This window comes from Delphinapterus leucas, chromosome 13 (genome assembly GCF_059928025.1).
Source record: "Delphinapterus leucas isolate spDelLeu-1000000601 "Yukka" chromosome 13, BTC_Dleu_Yukka2, whole genome shotgun sequence".
NCBI lineage: Eukaryota > Metazoa > Chordata > Mammalia > Artiodactyla > Monodontidae > Delphinapterus > Delphinapterus leucas.
This window is the reverse complement of record NC_143141.1, coordinates 81,351,455-81,366,242: the sequence shown is the minus strand read 5'-3', so window position 1 is coordinate 81,366,242 and position 14,788 is coordinate 81,351,455. Positions and strand designations below refer to the sequence as shown.

At 41.3% G+C, this 14,788-nt stretch overlaps 2 protein-coding genes across 5 annotated transcripts in view; one reads left to right on the top strand and one right to left on the bottom strand.

Annotated features, from left to right (window-relative positions):
* The window catches only part of SMC6 (structural maintenance of chromosomes 6), a 73,757-nt gene extending 61,287 nt beyond the window's left edge, over positions 1 to 12,470 (bottom strand). The window contains exons 1-4 of one of the 2 annotated variants that reach the window (XM_022554110.3): positions 12,270 to 12,470; positions 11,563 to 11,698; positions 3,547 to 3,689; positions 592 to 709 (exon numbers count right to left, since the gene is read on the bottom strand). In XM_022554110.3, coding sequence (XP_022409818.1) covers positions 592 to 709; positions 3,547 to 3,684 — 256 coding nt within the window. In that variant the 5' untranslated portion in view covers positions 3,685 to 3,689; positions 11,563 to 11,698; positions 12,270 to 12,470. The remainder of the gene's footprint in view (positions 1 to 591; positions 710 to 3,546; positions 3,690 to 11,562; positions 11,699 to 12,269) is intronic. The other variant, XM_022554109.2, reaches the window with a different exon arrangement.
* The window catches only part of GEN1 (GEN1 structure-specific endonuclease), a 37,104-nt gene continuing 34,373 nt past the window's right edge, over positions 12,058 to 14,788 (top strand). For all 3 annotated transcript variants that reach the window (XM_022554111.3, XM_022554112.3, XM_089923415.1), the window contains exon 1: positions 12,058 to 13,010. The gene's annotated coding sequence lies outside the window, so the exon portion shown is untranslated. The remainder of the gene's footprint in view (positions 13,011 to 14,788) is intronic.

Genomic DNA, 14,788 nt, shown 5'->3' with positions numbered 1-14,788 from the left:
CCCTACCATGTATGGTATGATAAAACCCTATGAGGTTGTTCACCTCTCTCCATATACATCTGCTTCTACCCCTCCCAACCTTTGGTGATGAGCAATCTTTGCCTGGAACATCTCAGCTTCTTCTTCCCCAATAAGATCTAAAGAATCTTTCATTTTTATTCAAGTACCACCACAAATACCACCTCTTCTTAAAGCTTTCATTGGCCACAACCACAAGAATTAGTTTCTTTCAAGTTTGGATTCCCAAGACACTTTATTCATGCTCTTACAACATTTAATAGATATAAGACACAGGCCTGCCTCAGTTGCAATGAGGATAGCTTGCCTACTCTTCTGTGGTATGAATTCCAAGGTACATAGGTTCAGAAGAATAAGCAGGAAATGTTTATCCCTGTTGCATAATGAGCCTAAAGTTAACTCATTTCTTAAAGTGCAGACTGGCAGGCAATACTGAAAAAATTCATGACCACAAATCAGAGGTCTAAACCTTAGATTTATCAGCACTAGTAGTCACCTATTTTAAAAAGTTAATGCATTCTGATCTCAATGTACTGTTCAAAGTCAAATAAGAAGGAGGGCAAAAGCACTTACTTCCATTATTGCCAACAACAAAGTTGACATTAGAACCAAATTTAAAGGGTCCAAGCATCGAATGACACATGAAGTTTCTGAGCTGAATACTCTCAATGATTCCAACTTCTGCTGCTGTCTATTAATTTAAAAAACGAGAGAAAACAATCGAATTCATTCACTACAATCAACCAATCATTTGCTAGAAGAGAAAGATTAGCAGTGCTACCAATGAAAAATGTTACAGAAAGTATAGTGGGGTTTTTTTTGCAGTATGCGGGCCTCTCACTGTTGTGGCCTCTCCCACTGCAGAGCACAGGCTCCGGACGCGCAGGCTCAGGGGCCCAGCCGCTCCACGGCATGTGGGATCTTCCCGGACTGGGGCACGAACCCATGTCCCCTGCAACGGCAGGTGGACTCTCAACCACTATGCCACCAGGGAAGCCCAGAAAGTATAATTTTAAATGTTAACTTTAGTCAATGAGTAAATGATATTAAATGGAGACCTTATATGATTAACCACTCATTCTAAAGTCCTTATAGGGTCTAATAAGTGTATCAAGGTTTCTTAATACGGACAATACCAACATTTGAGTCAGATCATTTTTTGTTGGAGAGAGGCTGTCTTGTGCATTGTGGGATGTTAAACAGCATCCCTAGTTGCTACCCACCAGATGCCAGTAGCGCTCTCCCCCCACCCTAGCTGTGACAACCAAAAATATATTCAGACACTGCTTAATGTCCCCCACTGAGGGGAGGGTATGTAATTATAATTCTCATATTGTGAATATATGTCATAATTAAATTAGAGAAGGTTTATAAACGTTTCAAGCAAAAGTTCAGCACAGAGTGGTCAGACTTCGTAGTTAAAAATACGAAAATAAATCAAACATATTTTACCAAACCTTCCAAATTTTTTTAAAGAACACTTAACGTCTCCAGCCTTTTTAGTCATTTATTTAAAAAGTCCCTGGCTCTCTTCTACTAGACACCAGCTTATTAAAAAGCAGAAAACATTTACATCCTTGTATGAGTAGAATACTGAAAATCGTGGTTGAAGACTTTTTAAAAATATGTTTTATTTTGATCTAACTGAAGACTCAGATGCAGTTGTAAGAAATAATACAGAGAGATCCTGTGAATCCTTTACCCAGTTCCTGCCCAAGGTTACACCTCGAAAACTACAGTACAATATCACGACTAGCATACTCATATTGATACAGTGACGATACAGAAGATTTCCATCACAAGTATCCTTCACGTTGTCCTTTTAGAGCCCCATCCACATCCCACCCAATCCACCCCCTCCTTAACACCTGGCCCAATTATCTGTTCTCCATTTCTGAAACACTGTCATTTCAAGATGTTATATTAGTGGGATCACACAGAATGTAAGCTTTTGAGACTGGCTTTTTTTTCGCTCAGCATAACTATCCATTTTTGCCTGTATCAGTACTTCGCTGCTTTCTGTTGCTAAGTAGTATCTCAGGGTACAGATGTACCTCAGCACGCCTAACTACTCACTCATTGTGTGACATCTGGATTGTCAGTTTTGGGCTATTACGAATAAAGCTGCTATGGACATTCATGTACAGATTTTTGTGTGAAGATAAATCTTCTTTTCTCTGTGACAGATGCTGGCTTATATGATATAGTTGCATGTGAAATTTCTTAGAGAAACTGCCAAACTATTTCCCAGAGTGACTGTATCATTTTACATTCCCACCACTGAATGATCCAGTGTCTGCATCCTTACCAGCACATGGTGTTGTCACTTTTCTTTTTTTTTTGCAGTACGCAGGCCTCTCACTATTGTGGCCTCTCTTGTTGCGGAGCACAGGCTCCGGATGCGCAGGCTCAGCGGCCATGGCTCACAGGCCCAGCCGCTCCGCGGCATGTGGGATCCTCCCGGACCGGGGCACGAACCCGCGTCCCCTGCATCGGCAGGCGGACTCCCAACCACTGCGCCACCAGGGAAGCCTGGTGTTGTCACTTTTCAAAAAATTTTAGCCATTCTGATGGGTATGCAGTGATATCTCATTGTAGTCTTAATTTGCATCTCCCTGATGAAAAATTATGCTGAATATCATGTCATGTGCTTATTTGCATCTGTATATCCTCTTCTTCAGTGAAATGTCTCTTTATGTCTTCTGCTCATTCTCAAATTGGATTATTTGCTTTTTACTGCTGAATTTTGAGAGTTCTTTATACAAACAAGATATTAGAACTTTGTTGGATATGTGATTTGCAAATATTCTCCTGGCTTGACTTTCCATCATTATAACAGGGTCTTTTGCAGAAGAAAAGTTTTTAATTTTGATGAGGTCCAATTTATCAATTTTTCATTTAATGGTTTGTACATTTGATGTTAAGTCTAAGAATTGTTCCTGAATGCTAACCCGAACCTGAACCTGAACATCTGGTACAATTCTCCAATCAAACCAACTGGAACTGAAGATATCTTTTTGGGGAGTTTTTAAATGATGAATTAAATTTCCTTTATAGTTACAGAGTGATTAAAATGATCTATTTCATATTGAATGAATTGCGGTAGTTTGTGCTTTTCGAGGAACTGGTCCACTCTTTCTAAGCTGTGAATCTATGTGTTTAGAGTTGTTAACAGTATTCCCTTATTATCCTTCTGGTGTTTGCAGAGTCTGTGGTCATATCCTCTGTTTCATTCCTGATAGTAGTAATTTGTGTCTTCTCTCTTTTCTCCCCTTTGTCAATCTTAGTAGAGGTTTGTCAATTTTATTGATACCAGCTCCTTGTTTCATTGTTTTCTCTACTAATTTTTTTTAATCATTAACATAAACTTCAAAATTAGTGAGATGATTTTATCTCAGCTTTTTAAAATTCATATTACTTTTCCTCTGCAGAGACCCAGCTCCTGATACTGAATTAAGAATACGACATATAAACCAGACATGAGAAACATGCAAATCAAAAAACATAATATTGTAATTTTGCACTCACCAAAGTAGAGGTACCATTAGTGAAAGAAACTGTACATTCATCTTCGTCACCATCTTTATCAAAATCATCCAGCTCTTCTTGTCTTGGTCTTTTGGCATTTCCAGGAGAGAAGAAATTTCCTTCCTTTCTTTTGGCCATCAGGTCTAAACAAATATTAGGGACAATGAAGAAAATCATGTATAGCATCCATAAGATTGTTCCATATACCTTAAAAAACTAAACAAAATAAGACAGACAAGCTTAAGTTTTAGTACTATATCCATTCATTTTTACTTTAAAAAATTAGAACTGTCATCTGCATGGAGGGAGGGGGCCGTGAGCCAAAAAATGAAGGTGGTCACTAGAGGCTGGAAAGGCCAGGACACAGATAAGTCAAGAACCTCCAGAAACGAATGCAGTCCTACTGTTCCCTTGATTTTCGCCCAGGCAGACATGTCAGACTTCTAACCTACAGAAGTATAAGATAATAAAGTTTTGTTAAAAAAAAAATCTGCATTTGCTACACTAGCTGATTTTACTTCAGAATGATTCATGACCAAGGTTTTTACTCATATGGGCCTACCTAAGTGTTTTTTAACTCCTAAGCTCACAAAAGGTAAAAGATCTTATTTGTGAAACTGCGGATCTATTGATAGAGATGGCATAATGCCTCTGAAATGATTCCAGAGCAATCATCCAATTTTTATAACTTATAAATAGTGAACCACATAAAACTAATTTTAATTATTTTCCCAAAGAAGCATATTTGGAGCAGTGTTGCCTAGCATCAATAGTGTCCCTTAACTCTTCTCCAAAGAAAGAGCCCATGCTGATTGTCTGTTTTTTTGTTTTTTACTGATATACTATAAAATTTATACCTAGAAAATGAACATCATCAAGATTTTCTAAACATATAAATGCTGCACCTCAAGTCAAAGCTGATGGTCTTTGATTGAAATTAAATGGTTGACTACTCCAAATGTTGCTTTCATTTTTCTCTTAAAAATTCACTTAGAGATCTAAAATGATAGGTACCCAATAGCTGTTTGCTGAATAATTGGAAAGAAAAATCCACAGCATAGGTAATAAAAAATTTCTAAGATGTAAGAATATGAAAAATAGCTCTACTCTCAACCCATTTAGGTGCCCCTAGTGCTATACTATAGCAGCCCTGTTTGTACCAGGTACATGGCAGCAGTGGGTTAAATGAGATTTTCTCTCTCATGCATTTGGATTGAAAGATTCAAGTCAGTTCTCAGTAGAAGAGAGGAAAGCTCCACTTGCTGATGTACCTGCAGGGCAAGACAGGCAAGCTGAAGGGTGTGTGTGTGGGGAGGCTGGGGGGCTAGAGGAGTGGTGTTACAAAGGTGGCATGAAGTAGACGGAGAACAGGGACCCGGGACCCTAGAGCAGAGATGTGAGAGGAGGGCGGGCGAGACAGACATTCGTACAGTATTTAATTTTTATCCACTGCTTTCTTAAGTTACACTGACAGAACCAATTTTGCAGAAACATCAAATATCTATACGTACTGTGTTGGAACTGCTTTGGGGAACTATCTTTGACAGGTTTTATTGTGACAATGCATGCTTCATTAAGTGAACTGGGTAGTTTCCCTATCGTTTTTTTTTAAATATATTTATTTTTATTTATTTATTTTTGGCTGCATTGGGTCTTCATTGCTGCGCGCGGGTGAACAGGGGCTACTCTCCATTGCGGTGCGTGGGCTTCTCATTGTGGTGGCTTCTCTTGTGCGGAGCATGTGCTCTAGGCATGCAGGCTTCAGTAGTTGTGGCATGCGGGCTCAGTAGTTATGGCTTGTGGGCTCTAGAGCACAGGCTCAGTAGTTGTGGCTTGTGGGCTCTACAGCACAGGATTAGTAGTTGTGGCGCACGGGCTTAGTTGCTCCATGGCATGTGGAATTTTCCGGGACCAGGGCTCAAATCCGTGTCCTCTGCATTGGCAGGCGGATTCTTAACTCTTAACCACTGCGCCACCAGGGAAGCCCTCCCCATCTTTTTTTTTTTTTTTTCTTTTTGCGGTACGTGGGCCTCTCACTGCTGTGCCCTCTCCCGTCGTGGAGCACAGGCTCCGGACGCGCAGGCTCAACGGCCACGGCTCAGGGGCCCAGCCGCTCCGCGGCATGTGGGATCTTCCCGGACCGGGGCACGAACCCGTGTACCCTGCATCGGCAGGCGGACTCTCAACCACTGCGCCACCAGGGAAGCCCACCCTCCCCCATCTTTTTAATGCTCTGAAATCACCACTCTGGCATGACATTGAAATGTTTTTTGAAAGTAAGAAACTAAGCTTAAAGCTATTAGATATTGGAGACTATTTTAATTTTATGAAATCATTTCAATTCCTTTTTTGTACACTGGTTATTACAGGTTCATTATATCTTCCTAGAACAAGTTTGCTATAATTTTATTTTCCAGAACACTGATAATTTAAAGCTTCAAATTTACTACACAAAATTACCTTGTTTTGTAAAATCCTCAACTGTGGTCATGACTCCTTTCACATCAATTCTATTTAATTAAATTTAAACTTTTTTCTCCCAAAAGTAGTTATTTGCGTTTTTCAAACCTAGTTTTTCTTTAATGAAAATATTTTAATGTTTATTCATATATTTTTATACAACCAAATATAAGAGATATGCAGTGGGGCTGGAGTTTAGTCTCTAATTCTTTATCTCAAAGTGCAAGTTAATAAAAGCAATCAGAGACTTCCACTTCCAGGAAGATGGAATAGATGTAATTTTCCCTATTCCCCCTGCTTAGTAAAACTAAAATCCTTGAAAAATATATACTATAAAACAAACATAAGACGACTCTGAAGAAGGAGGCAGATTGGCTAGGAACCACGTGACCCAAGGAATGACATCGTGGTAGTTCCCTGAGTTTTTGTTTTGCCTCAACTATCCCGGACTTGGAGAAGCCAGCAACAGGGGAAACACCAACAGGTGCAGGGGAAAAACAAAAATGCCTAATGAGGGCTTCCCTGGTGGTGCAGCGGTTGGGAGTCCGCCTGCCGATGCAGGGGACACGGGTTCGTGCCCCGGTCCGGGAAGATCCCACATGCCGCAGAGCGGCTGGGCCCGTGAGCCATGGCCGCTGAGCCTGCGCGTCCGGAGCCTGTGCTCCGCAACGGGAGAGTCTACAGGGGTGAGAGGCCCGCGTACCGCAAAAAAAAAAAAAAAAAAAAGCCTAATGAAAGCTTGCTCACTCTAGACAAAGGAGCAGGAAAAGGGGGGCCTAACAAGACAGGAAACTTTTAGACAATAATCACTCTGCTCCAGTCAAATATCACTAAAAGAACTGTTGGCCCTTCCTCTTCCCCCCCAACACCACCAAAGGCCAAGTGGGTAGCCTGGACTTCCACCCTGGGGAAGCTAGTTTCAGAGAAGGCTGTGTAGGCCAAGTAGGGAGCCATGATGATGGCATCAGGTGGAGAACTTAGATGTCCACCCCCAATAGGGGGTAACAGGATGCTACTTACTCCCATTCCCCCTTGGATGGTGTCAGAGGAGGCCTTTTACCACTGCCCGGAAAGGTGAGGAGGCCACCCCACTGCAGTGTCCACGTGGGGGGCTGAAACTCCAACCCTAGCCGAACAGCCACCGTAAGCTATGGAAAGAGCTCTGGTAAAGTTTTAGATGTGAGTCTTTGTGTCCATGGCCTAAAAAAACCATAGGGCAGCAGTTCTCAAAAGGTTGTGATGTCTTAAAAAGTACCAAGGACCTCAAAGAGCTTTTGTTTAAATCTATCAATATTTACCATATTATAAATTAAAATTGAAAAACTTTTAAAACAAGCAACACACAAGTACACATTCTATCAGTCGCCAGAGCGATGGCATCATCACATGTCTGTAACCTCTGGAAAACTCCATTGTACAGTCACAAGTGAATGAACATGAAAAAGGGAAATAACATATTACAATAATTATGAAAACAATTTTGATCTTGTCGACCCTTTGAAAGAGTCTCATGGATCCCTGGACCACACTTGGCAAACTGCTACTGTAGGGGATACTATAAGCATGTCCATGACACAGTGCCATAAATGAATGACAAGGTATAGCTACCAGTAATAAAGTTAGGGCAGCAGAGAAGAAGCCAGCCATAGAATGACTGGTAGACTTGATATTCAAAATGTGGTCCAAGGACCATCAAGCAGCCATCTACATCTCCGAGGAACATATTAGATATCCAGAATCTCAGGCCTCAATTTAAACCAACTGAATCTGAAGCTTCATTTTAACAAGGTCTCGGGTGACTCACAAGCACATTAAAGTCTGAGAAGAACTGTTGTAAACAACATTAAAAAACGTGGGACTTTATCCTATCCTGAAGGCAATAAGGAACCTAATTTATCATGATAAATCAAATACCACTTAAAAGGTATATTAGTTAACATCCAAAGAAGGACATTTAACAAAATGCCTTTTGAGACAGTACTAGTGTTACAGTCACAATTACATAATATTCACCATCTTTTTTACAAATAATGTTTATTTTGAATCTCTTACACAAGTCAGAACTTGAAAATCAAACAATTCTCAAATTATTTAATAGCAAGAATTAATGTATATTAGTTTCAGCTTGTTGCTAATTTAAGTTCCCTAGAATACCACCAGGCTATTATTTTCCCAACACTTCCTTCTTTCCCACCCATACCTCTATTCCTTTCTCAATTACAGTAATTTATTTATTATAGAAGAGCAAAGAAGACACATTACTTTTTGGTTTTCCCAACATTAAATGCCCTTTTAGACACTGTTTTTATTAATGCTTAACACACGATCTTGCAGTTAGCAGACACATCAGCTGACTGATTTTAGTATTTTACCATTAGAAAATGGTAGTTTTTCAGGTAAAATTGGGGGGAGCAAGGGGCATGAAGGTAAATGTGATTAGCTCCTCACAACGAATGTGAGATTCTATACAAGACGGAAGACAGTGTGCTACATGACAATGATGTTTTTTATTTGCTGTGCTTAGCCTGGGATTTGCAGTTTGCTGTTAGGTTGCCATGGTAACTTGCATCTAACAGACACTGAAGGATCCTACCTTTTAAAATAGGAATCACTTTGTAATTTAATGATAATGGATTTTTAAAAACACACATGAATGTCTTGAGAGTTAATTTTAGGTTACAATAGTAAAATTGTTTCTAATAGGCTAAAGAGACATATAAACAGATGCAAAGAAAAATACTTTTAATATCCTGCAATATATAAAAATAGAAAAAAAAACTCCTCTGGGATTTTCAATATATCCGTAAAGCTCTTCATGGTCTTTAATATTTGTTTATTTACAATAAAAAAATTAAAATTAAAGAACATATCATTTCCCCCTCGCAGAAAGCAAACTCCATCAGAGCAGGAATAGTAACAAATATGCAGATTCTCAATAAAAAAAAAAGTTCAAGAAGAAAAATCAATCACCAAGGGTTAATTACAGCAAGCATGTACATAGGAAATTTGATAGAGACCAAAAGCATTTTAACAAAGGACTATAAATTTCTAAATTTTCAAATTTATTGTGAGTATGTAGCGATTCACACTTCCCATTCATATCAAAGGAGGGGTTAGCAGCAGTGAGAACAGCCATAACAGAACTGGAATTATTAATAGAAAACAATGGTTTCAAAAAAGGCAAACTGTTGCTGCTTCTGAATCTGCCACGGACTATTTACCTCATTCCCAATTCCACTTCTCCCACCACCACAGACAAATTCATTCTGCATTGTATCACCTCATTTTTAGTGTACTGAATTAATTAAGCACACTACTTGGAATACATCATGAAGTAATGTGAGATGCAATAGATAATAAATAGTATAAATAAGTGAAAAAACTCATTAGGCCATCCATCAAACAATTCCAGACGAGCAAAACTAGCAAGTACTAAGCACAGCACTTCAGATAATAAAATGTGAACACTCAGATGTGTGTTTTTAAAAAATCCCTGTGACCTCAATATAGAAGACAAACGAAACAGAGAGAGTAAGAATAGGGGCAAAAGAGACCAGTCTCTAAAGGATAAGGGGTGCTGGACAAAAGCAGTGGCATGCACATCAATGTTCACTGCAGCATTATTTACAACAGGCAAGATATGGAAGGAACCTAAGTGTCCATCAACAGATAAATGGATAAAGGTGTGATACACACATACACACACAATGGAATATTACACAACCATTAAAAATGAAATCTTGCCATTTGCAACAAAATGGGTGAATCTAAAGGGTATTATGCTAAATGAAATAAGTCAGACAGAGGAAGACAAATACCCGTATGATCTCACTTATATGTGGAATCTAAAAAACAAAAGAAACAAAACAAAATGAAAACAGACTCACAGATACAGAGAACAAATGTATAGCTGCCAGAGGGAGGGGTCGGGGATGAAATACGTGAAGGGGATTAAGAGGTACAAACCTTTCCTTTAATCCTCAACATCCTTCTAAGTATTGTCCTTATTTTACAAAAGGGGATATTGAGGCTCAATTAAAAGATACTCAGACTTATGTAGCTATAACTTAGCAGAGCTAGATCCAAACCCAGGTTGTCAAAACCCAAAGTCAAACCTCTTTAACGTCCAGGTTCCTCGTGGTATGAACTGAGTTTAACCAAGTTTCACTATTTATAGGCAGTGAAATTGGATATTAATCTGTTCATCTTCTTGTCCATCCTTTGTTAATGTATAAAACTACAAAAAGGATTCTAATGTGATATGTCCCTCTAATATTACTTATTCAAGCCAATTAAAACTTGGGCTTGCTTTATAGAATTTTACCTTGTGTTTAATTTTCAGAAACAACCTTTACTCTTAATACTAAATGCCATTATCAGTAGACTGAGCAGCTTTGGAAAGGAAGGAGGATAAATAATACATTTATGTTGTTTGAAAACACTGAGTTTTAAGTGCTCCTGAGACAGAGAGGCCAGTAGGCAATAAAATATACTCTGCAGTAGAGGCAGATTTGGGAGTGGAGCTAAGAAAGCCACAGGAAGTGTTCTGAATTTGGTCACCAGGGAAACTATGTTTAGTGAGAAAGATGTATCTCATTAACTGGTGAATCCAAAACACTAACATTAATGTAAGTATCTACACTTGACCCTCAGTCATCTGGACTTGTGTGTGTGTGTGTGTGTATATATAAAACTGTGACATTTAATTATGCCTTAAATATAATGCATACTATTGTGGTAAAATTTTGAGTTATTTATTAATTCCTGAAAGTAAGCCAAGTACGGCTTTGATTAATTTTCCTAACTTAGGTCTAAATATGATAGTCAAGATTTAGGCAGGTTTTACACAAAATTCTACATCCAGGCACTCAGTAAAATATACTCTGTAAAATAAACTTTTGAGAATGAAACTGGTTTTTCACTGTAACCACTTTAATATGCCATTTGTGCTGACTTTTGCCAGGCTCAATTCTAAATACTTCATACTAATTATAGACAGGTACAGAGATAAAACTCTAACTCTCTCTCTCTATCCCCCCACCCTCACATATTTAAGAATCCTGTGAGTTAGGGACCATGTTATTTTCTCCAATTACAGAAAAGGAACTGATATTTGCAGAGGTGGTACCGACTTGTCGGGGGTCACATAACACTGGTTCTGTCTTGCACAAAAACATGCTTTTTAAGCAATATTCTAGTAATCTCCAAACTTCTTTGTACTTACAGCCATTCAAGGGAAAAAAAAAAACAACACAACTGTAAATACACATTCTCATAGGAAATTATTACTCTGCATATTTCACACAGTAAAAGAACGAGATAAAGTAAATCTAAGTAGTTCCAATATGGTCCCTCTCCACTCATGCACCCATGGAACTCTCTGCAAGCAAGTGCATGTGCCAGTGAACATTTTAAAAGACTACACAGCAGCCGTCTAAAAGCCGTCAGCGAATTTGGACTCTTTTTCTTTTGAATATACATTCCAGAGTAGCTTGTCTTCAAAACACTCGCTTGTAATCGTCTCCTCATGAAATATACGGAGCAGTAAGCACTCACATTAAGTTCTGTCTTCAGGGTTTAAACAGCAAATAGTTGCTCTTTCTAGGAATTATCCCAGGATCCTCTCAATCCCTTTCTCTACCCTTGAGTCCTGTGTTCCGCAATTCCCAATAGTGATTCTTCTCCAGCTCATCTCCACGAGAAAATCAGGGAAAAGAAATAACATCATAAATCCTCCAAACATCACAATTTAATTCTTCCAGGTACAGAAGAGTATGCGTTCTCATGAAACTGGCATTTTAGCAACAAATCCAATTTAAGTAATATTTACATACATCTCTTAAACATTCTTAAGTAGCTATTTGCGAGGTACCATCAAACGGGGGATAAAAGCCCGATTCCCGAACCCAACCTCACCCCCCGACCCTTATACCCCCCAAGCCCCTCGTCAAAGCCTAAAGGGCCGTTTGGGGCCGGGCGCCGGGTCCCGCAGCCCGAGCCGGGATTGGCAAGCTTCGCCGCCAGAGCCGCTCGAGGGCGGAGCCCAGCGGACACACGGGCAAGTTTCCCGCAGCTGAGGGGACCTGTGCCGCCTGCGGAGAGGGCGAGAAGATCCCCGCCGGCCGCGGGGCGGGCCCCCTAGACACTGCCGCAGCTCCGCTGACCCGGCCGCCACCAGGTGGGCTGGGGGCGCCAGCTACGAGTGCGGTGGAGGGGCATGGACCCGCAGCAAGGGAGAGCGACGGCGCGCGCCCTCACCCTACCTCGAACAAGTCGAAGTCTCTCGAAGGAACCCGATCGGCGGGGCGGCCGTGGCGCAACAGGACGCTAAAGCCACCCGAGGGGCGTCTCGGCGTCGGCCGGCCGCCGTCGGCCCGCGGGGTTCTGCGCGCCCACGGCGGGAGAAGGCAGCAGCCCGGCCGCCCCGGCGCCCACCGCGGGACACTCCGCGCCTGCGCCCCGCCCCCCCCCTCCCGCCGGGACTCCGCCCGCGCGTGCGCGGTTCGGGGTTTTCGCGCCACTGGAGTCTTAAGAGGGACCGGAAGTGCCCCTGGCCGGACGGAGAAAGCTTGTAGAAGCTTAGGGCTCGGCGATAGCGGGACGCGGGGAGCGGGGCGGGTGATTTGCCTAAGTGAAAGTGAAAAAAGCTCGGAGCCCCAGGACTACAGTCCCACCCATGCGTACAGCGACCGGCTGGGAGCGCGGGAAGCCGAGCGTACGGCCGCGGTCGCGGAAAGGGGACAGTCACTTCCCGGAAGAGGCGGGGCCGTGGGCGAGAAGGCACCGAATTCGAAGTGCTCCCCGGGAGCTTTCCGGGGCAGGGTGCTAGGCGCCAAACGGTCGACTTTGCTTGGGGAAGGAAAGAGAAAGTCTTTCCTTTTCTTTTTCTTATTTTTTGAGAAGAGAAAATTTAGAAACTTGTAGACAGCAGTAGTTAGGATTCAGGCCAAACTGGTAAATCACGGAAGGGCGTCTTTCATAACCAAGGAGGAAGGGTTGTCCCGGTAAGTCCCGCAGAACGGTGGAGAGACGGCACCGCCCGGGTCCTTCCACTGGCTCCTTTGCAGTCTGGGTTGGGGGCGAGCTCTGTGTTCGTGTCCCTGTCGCACCCGCCCCCTCCTCCCAAAAGCCTCCCTTTGGGTCCAGGAGGACAGCAGTCCGAAGCTCCCGGCCGGATTCAGCCCTGCTTTCCGAGCCCGGAGTCTCCCAGTCCCTGCGGTTCGCCCCGGCGCGTGGGAGCTGTCCGCCGCGGCTCCGCGCTCTGGCGGCCGTGCCGAGGCCGCTGGGTCCCGAATGTCCTTATCCCGGGCACCGTGGGGTACACTCCCACGCCTGGTTCAAGGCCATCCTGGGCGAGCCTTCCCTGATCCCCATGGGCACACTTGGGTGTTCCTCTTTTTTGGTGTTAACTTTGTGTTTTGGAAATACTTCCATTATAGCAGTTATCTTAAGGCATTGTGGTTGTTTATTTACAATCTTTCTTTCCGCTGGCGCGTGCCTACATTGCAAACCCTCTCAATAAACATCGGAACTAAAGAAGTTTAAGTTCCTTGGCTTAGCTTTCAGCGCCTTCTCAACCCGACATTAAGCTACCGCCTCTGTCTTTACACAGCTCTTCACGTGGCAGCTCTTCACGTAATATACTTTCTATACCCCAAAATCTTCCTTTCTAGATGGAAAAAAGGGGTATTTACTGCTAACCCAGAACACCCCCGAAGAAATTGATGTCAAACTTCTGGTCTCCAGTAAGGAAATTCCTACCCTTTTACTTCTAAAGATGATCAAGTATATGTTCCTTTCCTGGCCTTTGCCATGATACACATATGACATAGTCAAAATAGGTGAAAACACTACGACATCTGGCCCAAGTGGTCCTTGTGGGTAAAAGATGGGAAGCACAGCTGGGAGGTCTCTGCTTATATGTCACTTCCTTTAAGAAGTCTTCCTTGATGCCCTACACTAGGTAGGATACCTTCTTTAGCTCTATTTACTCCTATAGTTCTCTAGCCTTACTTCTGTGCCTGTACTTGTCACATTGTTATAATTCCCTTTTTATCTCTAATCTCACCTAACCACGGTCCTTAAATGCAGGGCTTGATCTTTCAATATCGTATCTCCAGCACCAAGAAGAATTCTGGTAAATAGTAGGCATTTAATAAATATTTATTAATAACAAGTAATTTAAGCCTGTGTTATATTATTCTTCAAAGTTTAAGCTAAATTCATATGAAAATAAAACTGAAGAAATAATAAACACAGCATTAATTAGTGAAATTATGTGGTGAGTCTTATACAATACAATCCTGAATTGAAATAAGCTTTATACAGTTTACCAAACTTTATATGAAATAGAGTCATCTGCATGGGAATTGGGAAATTTAAAGTAGTTCCTGCATTATTGTTAAAAAAATTTGTTTCTAATGTTTCTGCTTAAAACTGAAATAAAACTGGAAAGCTGTTAGTTTAATAAAATGTATATTTTTGCATATCAAACCATTTACCTCTTTTATGTTCTTTAAATTTGATTCATTAGTGGAATTAGCAAAGTTCTGTGGTTTTCTCACCTCCTTCAGTTTTATAATTAACCAATAAAGCTTATTAGCTTTTAAGGAAGTTTTAGGAGCATAAATTGATTTATGGGTACCATATGGTTACATCAAAGGATTTGGTTTTGTTTTAACCTGAAGGGGATTCTTAAGCTCTTTTTTTAAACTAGAAATTCATGTTCTTTCTACCAAGAAATAATATCTGAAATAGAGTGGTTTGTTTTTTTTTTTTTTTT